Source organism: Mus caroli, chromosome 14 (genome assembly GCF_900094665.2).
Source record: "Mus caroli chromosome 14, CAROLI_EIJ_v1.1, whole genome shotgun sequence".
Lineage (NCBI taxonomy): Eukaryota > Metazoa > Chordata > Mammalia > Rodentia > Muridae > Mus > Mus caroli.
Window position 1 is genome coordinate 69770906 of NC_034583.1, and position 7318 is coordinate 69778223.

At 41.8% G+C, this 7318-nt stretch overlaps 1 protein-coding gene across 1 annotated transcript in view; it reads left to right on the top strand.

Annotated features, from left to right (window-relative positions):
• Vwa8 (von Willebrand factor A domain containing 8) overlaps positions 1 to 7318 on the top strand; it is a 321037-nt gene that overhangs the window by 71736 nt on the left and 241983 nt on the right. Inside the window, exons 6-9 of the mRNA XM_021181216.2 lie at positions 3516 to 3680; positions 4392 to 4441; positions 4991 to 5099; positions 6946 to 7050. Coding sequence (XP_021036875.1) covers positions 3516 to 3680; positions 4392 to 4441; positions 4991 to 5099; positions 6946 to 7050 — 429 coding nt within the window. The remainder of the gene's footprint in view (positions 1 to 3515; positions 3681 to 4391; positions 4442 to 4990; positions 5100 to 6945; positions 7051 to 7318) is intronic.

A 7318-nucleotide genomic window follows, 5' to 3' on the forward strand; every position in this document is an offset into this window, starting at 1 on the left:
AAAAAAAAAAAAAAAGAAAAAGTTAAACTTATCCCTTGATGTTACTATAGTTTGTTTATTATAGACAGTAAAGGCAAATTGTATAGTTTGTCTTTAAGAAAAGGTGGATATCATGTAGAATACTTTTCTTTTAGCCACTTCTGATATAAAATAACTATACACAACTAGAGATTATATTAGTTGCTAGTTTTAGTAAAATTTTTAGAAAAATATTTCTGAAGCACAGGATTATTTTTAAAGCATATGTATTACTTCATATTAACAGATTGGTATATTCTTTATCTTTACAGTAGAATTTATTGAATGTATTATTGCTTTGGATACAAACTCAGGACATGAGAAGTCCAAAGGGTTTTGTAAGCACATGAGGCATAGTTATCATCAAAAGAGAAGGATCTATCTATATTTTTTTCCCAAGTAGTTGTTAACACAAAACATACTTTATATTGCTAAATATTTCTGAATCCTCAGGATCTCATGAATATAGGTATAGGAATACATCCTTCTTAACACTTATATCCTATGACACTTAACATGATAAAAATATATAATTACCATAACTGAAGTCCCACTTTCTTTTTGCCAGGTTCAGTTACTAAGTTTTAACATCTCAGAAACCTTGTAGCTGGAGGGTGGCTCCGTGGATAGAGTGATTGTTCTGCACCAGAGGTCAGACTCCTAGCACCACATAAAAAGCTGACCATGGCTGCCTGTACTTGTGACTCAAGTATTGGGTGTCAGAGAGAGACAGATCCTAGAGCTTGCTGACCAGCCAGCCCAGCCTAAAGGCTGAGCTTGAGTCATGGTGGTCTCCTGTGTGACAGCACTGAAGTGAAACGTGGTAGAGGAAGATGCTCGACGTTCTCTTCTGACCTCTGCATCTATGCACCTGTGTGCATGTGTTATCAGCCTGGGGCTCACCCTGTGCCTCAAGGCAGCTCTGCCCACCTACTCTCAATAGCCATTCAAAAGAACCAAACTAAAAATGGAATGAGAGAAAGGAGATTTATTCATGTAGTCACATTGGGAAGAGGGACAAAGGGATCCAACAAACCCCTGGAATCCTTGCTCATTTATGGGGCCCTGAGGTGAGACCAGAGGGCCAAGGATTGGGACATCTGAGTAGTCCTGGTCAAGGCGTGGTCCTGCCCATCACTGTGCATCACTGCAGAGGCTTCAGTCTCATCCTGTATGGTGTGGTCCTCCTGCCCATCACTGTGCATGATTGCAGAGGCTTCTATCTCATCCTGTATGGTGTCTGGTGAATTGTTGGGACTGTTTAAAATCTGTCCCACAGAGACGGTTCACCCTCTGACTGCTTCCTTTCCTTCTCCAGGCCAGAGATCCCTGGCGGTTCTTACATCTTTGGAGTCTATTGTTTTAATAATCTGATTGTCAGACTGAAAGATGCAAGTATCTTATTAAAGTATCTTAATTTCTGTCCAATTGGTTATGTTAGCATCAGGTGCATGTACCTCCAAACTCAATTACAGGTACCATACCCCTGGTCTGGCTGTCTCTCCTCTCTTTTTCATCTCACTCTCTGTTATGTCTACCATCTATCTCATCTAGTTCTTACTCTCTTATTGGTTTTGTTTAGATGAGGAAGGGAGAGTTTTATTATTATAGAAATAACTAGTTTGTATAAACTTCATATTCTGATTATCCTTGGTTTGAGGATTTCGGACAAGTCTGGATGCAAACATTTGTTTCCTAGTGTATGTGGTTACTTAATAGAGTTACATTAATAGATGTGTGATTTGTGATTTCAGTTATGATTAAGTTTATTTTAAAAATTGAAGTACACAATCATTCAACAGAACTCTTTCTGCTGTATACTGAAAAGGATAAGTCCTTAAGGTCTTGGAGTTAGCCTGAAACAACTTTTTTTTAGGAGTAAAGGCCCCAAACCAGAAAGCTAGAATGCTAGAAGCTTGTGAAACATACAGCTAAGTGACACCAAGGGGCCCCTAACGAGCAGTGCTCACAAAAGGACCCAGTTTTCTAAGTTCTTCTGTTGTGATTTGAACATGTGTGCTTATTCTGTGCAGATGGAAAGCAGTTCCACTGCAAATGCATTCATATTAGTGATGCATGCTGTCTTTGCAGAACTGTAGTTGTTGGATAGGATGAAGCCACAGGATCACAGATGGTGGGGGTTGCTGAGACTGGGAGAATCAGACATAAGCATGACAGGAAAGGTTTTGAATACCATGTTAACTATTTCTGTACCATCATATTGCTGTACTCTTGGAAGATCTGGTCAAAGCTGTGGCCTTAAAAGTCTTACAACAGTGGGTTTCAGCCTTCCTAATGCTGCAGGCCTTTAATATAGTTCCTCATCTAGTTGTGACCCACAGTAAGATTATTTTCATTGCTACTTCATAGCTGTGATTTTGCTACTGTTACAAATTAAAATATAAGTTCTGTTTTCTGATGGTCTTAGGCAACCTGTGAAAGGGCCATTCAACCCCCCCCCCCAAAGGGGGGGTTGCTACCCACAGGCTGAAAAACACTCTGAAAAGTGTGTGTGTGTGTGTGTGTACATACCTACATATACACATTTATAGACTGTAGAATACCGTGAATCTGTTTGAATGTGATGAGTCACTGATAATTAGACAGTGAAGAAAGGCACATTTAACAGGTATCTCTCTGGTACATATATGTGGACATTCACATATATCCTAATATTTAGTTTTTGTGGCACTCAGAATCATGTAAGTTATATAATTTGCACAGTATATGTGAGAAAATTGATGCTCTGGAGTGAAGTCACAGATAGTTTTGGTAGTTTAGCTAGAGCTTCTATCAGTTGGCTGAGTCACAACCTATTATGTCTCCAGAGCAGCCTGTTGCTCTTCTCTCAGCTTTGCCTTACACTGGACCATGAGCATGTTATGTAACTCCTTTGACCTTGTTTTGCTCATTCATTTAATGCTGTCTATCTGTATTGGCTAATTACATGTGAAATTTGTGGAATGTGGATGTGAAATTCTGAAAAGTTAAATCAGAAAAGTGAGTTTTTAAAAACTGGCGTTAGTCATATGCCTTAATAGAAGTACACCTACAGTATAATTCTCTGTTTAAGGTCTATGGACAGCCTCGACTCCAGTGATAAGTCCGTTCTAGGTCTAGCTTTTTGGTAATATATCGGCCCTCTCCTTTTGTGTTATGGACTAGAGCGTGGCAGTCTGTCTCAGGCTCCTTTGTTCCCAGGTATATGGGCTATCTTTCCCTCCTAACAGCACAGTCTTCATCCTGGGTATGTTGGGCTAGCTTTCCCTCCTACAGCACCGTCTTCAGGCTGTGAGCCTTCCTTGGCAATGGATCCTCATTTGTTTTGCTGTGTTCCTCAACAGCTTGATTTTGAGAGAGTTCTCAGACCCTCCCATAACAGCACTCAGGGTATGACTCTGTCTTGGCAGCTCTTGCCTTTGAAGTCTGTGTCACTGGCTCTGGCAGCTGCAGTCTGCATCACTTCTGCTGTGGTGTTTGATCTCTCACTTTCCTAGGATCACACTAAAGAGGAGCTGGACGCATGGAAGATTGTCCGAGTCAGTGAGAATTTCCGAGTGATTGCCTTGGGCTTGCCAGTGCCCAGGTACTCTGGGAATCCATTAGACCCCCCTCTCCGGTCTCGATTTCAAGCCAGAGATATCTATTTTCTACCCTTTCAGGTAAGTGTGCCAAGGACATAGTGCTAGAAGTGGGGGTTTTTGTTGTTATTGTTGTTTTGTTTTTTTAATCTATACTAAGACATTAAATTCTCTATCAGCGTTAATATTTGGGGTTTTTTTGTTTGGTTGTTTTTTTTGTTTTTTTGTTTTTTTTTGGTTTTTTGTTTGTTTGTTTGTTTTTAGATAGGGTTTCTCTGTATAGCCCTGGCTGTCCTGGAACTCATTCTGTAGACCAGGCTGTCCTGGAACTCAGAAATCCACCTGCCTCTGCCTCCCGAGTGCTGGGATTAAAGGTGTGCACCACCACTGCCCGGCTTTATTTTTGTTTTTATTTTATTCTATGTGTATGCATGTTTTGCCTATATGTATGTCTGTGTGACCCACTCATGTGTTTAGTGCCTGTGGAGGCTAAAAGAAGGCATTTGATCTCTTGGAACTGGAATTATAGACAGTTGTGAGCCACCATGTGGTTGCTAGGAATTGAACTCAGGACCTTTGGAAGAACAGCCAGTGTTCCTAACCGCTGAGCCATCTCTCCAATACCCCTGACTGTTTGTATGTTTAATGGGTACCTTTACCTTTATTAAATAGAATGTATCATGAACTGCTGCAAATTACAGCGTTTCTTAAAAGTTTGGTTTAGTTATAAAGCGTTTGTGTTTCATCTGTTGTATTCATTATTAATTGGTTGCATATGTTTCTGCTATTTAGGACCAACTAAAACTATTGTATTCAGTTGGAGCCAATGTTTCTGCTGAGAAGTAAGTATACTTTATAAATATTGGATGATTAAACATTTAATTTGTTTAAAAATTAAATTTGTTGTTGTTAAGCTAAAAATGTTGCTTAACAGTTTAGTTTGTTGAGTCTTTATAGAGGCTTCACAAAGACACGCACGTTGAAATGAGTCCAAAAGTATGAGTCGGCCTTTGCAGACAGACGAGAGTAAAGCAAGAGCCGAAGGATTTCAGCACAGAGTGGGGACTTGAGAGCGGTGCTTTCTCCTCAGCGTTCAAACCCTTTCAGTACCTACACCTTAGCTTTCAGCTTTAGGAAGGTGGGGATGATGCTCACAAGAGGGATTTAGACCAGGTTGTGCAATCCTCACATGTTGTGCTAGATTAGAGGGAACATCTAGACAGCCGATCAGTTTCTGAATTTTTAATGGGATATTACATGAACCATTGTTCTTTAAGAATTCATAGTACATTTCATGTTTCTTAGATTAATGAAATCCATCTACTTTAGCTGCAATGTACATTTCCCATGTTAAAGTTATTCAAACACAATTTGAACATTGTCCCCTCTAGGATTTCTCAGCTCTTGTCCTTTGCGACAACCCTCTGCTCCCAAGAATCCTCTACACTTGGGCTTCCAGACTTTCCCTTAGATAGTCTGCCAGAGGCAGTTCAAATCCTGGTAAGTATAAAATAATCAAACGTCAGATACATATACTCAAATGTGACAAAGGCAGATTGAAGCTTATCATTGAAGCTTGGCTACTTGAATTGTCATTTTCTTCTATAAAAGGCCTGAGATGGATGTGTGCACTGGAACAAACTGCAGACCCCAGAGGCATGCTTGGTCTCTGGGGAGCTTTCAGGTTTGAAGGGAGAGATAGAAATGCAGCCTTCTGGAGCTTCCAGGGGGGACAGACAGCCTCTGGCTGGTCAAACAATAGCTACACCTTAGGAAAAGAGATGGCTAAGTGGACCCAGCAAGGCAGCTGAGCTTTCCCCCCCTAGCTCCAGGAGTCACTGTTAGTGGCTATTCTAAAGCACACAGGTTTCCAGGTGCTCGCAGCTCTCCCAGCTTGTGAAAAAAGATGGTTCCAGTAGCCTGTATTTGCAAGACTTTTATAAGTCTGGGAAGGGAGAAGAAGCTGGGCCACATGTAGAAAGCATAAGAGCAGACCTGAATACATTTGCAGGGAGCACAGTTATTTTCCCAAAGCATGTGGCGTCCTGTCTGGAATGATGGGAAAGCCTTCAGGGCAGAGGGCACATACAGAATGTTCAGCCACAGATGGGCCTGGAATGTTTGCAGAATGAGAACAAGTTGTATCCTTAGAACTAAGTGTTTGTGGTAGAGACAGGGGTTAGAACCCTACCGTGAGTTATTTTGTTGATGAGTAAGCCTGCTTGGGTTTTATGGTGAGGGAGGAATGGCCCTCCTGAGGTTGTGAAGTAGACGGAGTGTGATGTGATCTTTTTGATGTTAATGGAGATCCTGGTTCACAGCAGTGAATGGAGGAGGCTGCTGAAGTGGGACCCTGTGGAGGACCAGGAAGGCAGCATCTGAAATAAGACTCTTAAGCCTGTTGCTTTCCCCAGTGTTTGCGGGTAGTCAGACAGTTTGCTTTCCTGTCTATTGTTTACATTGTTGTGTACACCCAGCCTACTTCTTGGTTACTAAATTCTATATATCTCTTTTTATTTTTCCTCAGTAATTTTTACTTTGAAAAATTCTCTAAACTGAAAAAAAAAGTTTAAAAATAGCAAAGCAACACTCAGAATCTCTTCAATTAGAAGCCCTGTTGTTAACAAGTTGCCACCCCTGCTTGCACATGTACCCTGCCACCCCCAGTTTTTTATGAGCTACTGGAAGGTAAAGGCAGTGTTTTCTTAAAGAATTGGAGCACCTGTATGTCCAGAACATGGCTCCCACGCTCCATAGCTTGTTAACAGTGATTCAGGAGAAGTATCTAATAGGCAGCCCACACAGGATCTTCTGTTTGCTCTTGGCAGTAAGTAACCTCTGAATGGTGTGAAGAGACTTGAGTGCAGTGCGATTTTGGTGAAGAATTTGAGGCTAATGAACACTTTCTAACTTTGAAGTTATAATTGTGAGGCTTGATAGATGTAGATGAGATTAATTCAGATTAGTATTAAAGGATGGAAATGTGGTGCTTCGAGTGACTAAGCGGGGGAGATGTGTGCTCTTGCAGGTGTGTCCTATCTAGATACTGGAGGGTCCTATGTCAGATAGCTGAAGGCTTTGATTAGAGCTCCTGAACGAGGTCAGAACTAGATAAAGAAGCCTGGGGACCAGGGATACAGAGGAAAGGTGGGAGCGTGTGGCTCGCTCAGGGAGATCACTCAGGACAGAAGAAAAGAAAGCTCTGCTTATTTACATTGCTGCAAGATGCTTTCTTTCTGCTGGGGAAATGCAGCACCTCAAGCATGGCATGTACATTCAGGATGCACCGTCTGTGACCGACAGACCGAGCTGTTGCTGACCTCTGTATATGTCTGCTCCTAAACAGGATGCCTTTCCCATGATGTCAATTGAACATGCAATCCAGTGGGTGTATCCTTACACTGTTTTACTCGGACACGAGGGGAAGATGGCTGTGGAGGGTGTTTTAAAAGTGAGTATCTGCTTTCCCTTCCTCTCTGTCCTCCTCAGTTCACGTTCTGAAAGACCCACAACGTGAGGACTCCCTCACATTCTGACTCAGGAGAGGCGACACCCCAAATCACACAAGAAACAGTCTTGCTGCAACTGCAAGAGGATTTTTATTCGAGAGCGTTCTCGGGCCCATGGTCATACACCACGCAGGGGTAGAGGACCATGGCGCCCCGAGTAGCTGTATAAGGGGGTATTTAAAGGAAGAAACCACAACTCAAGGAAGTGGG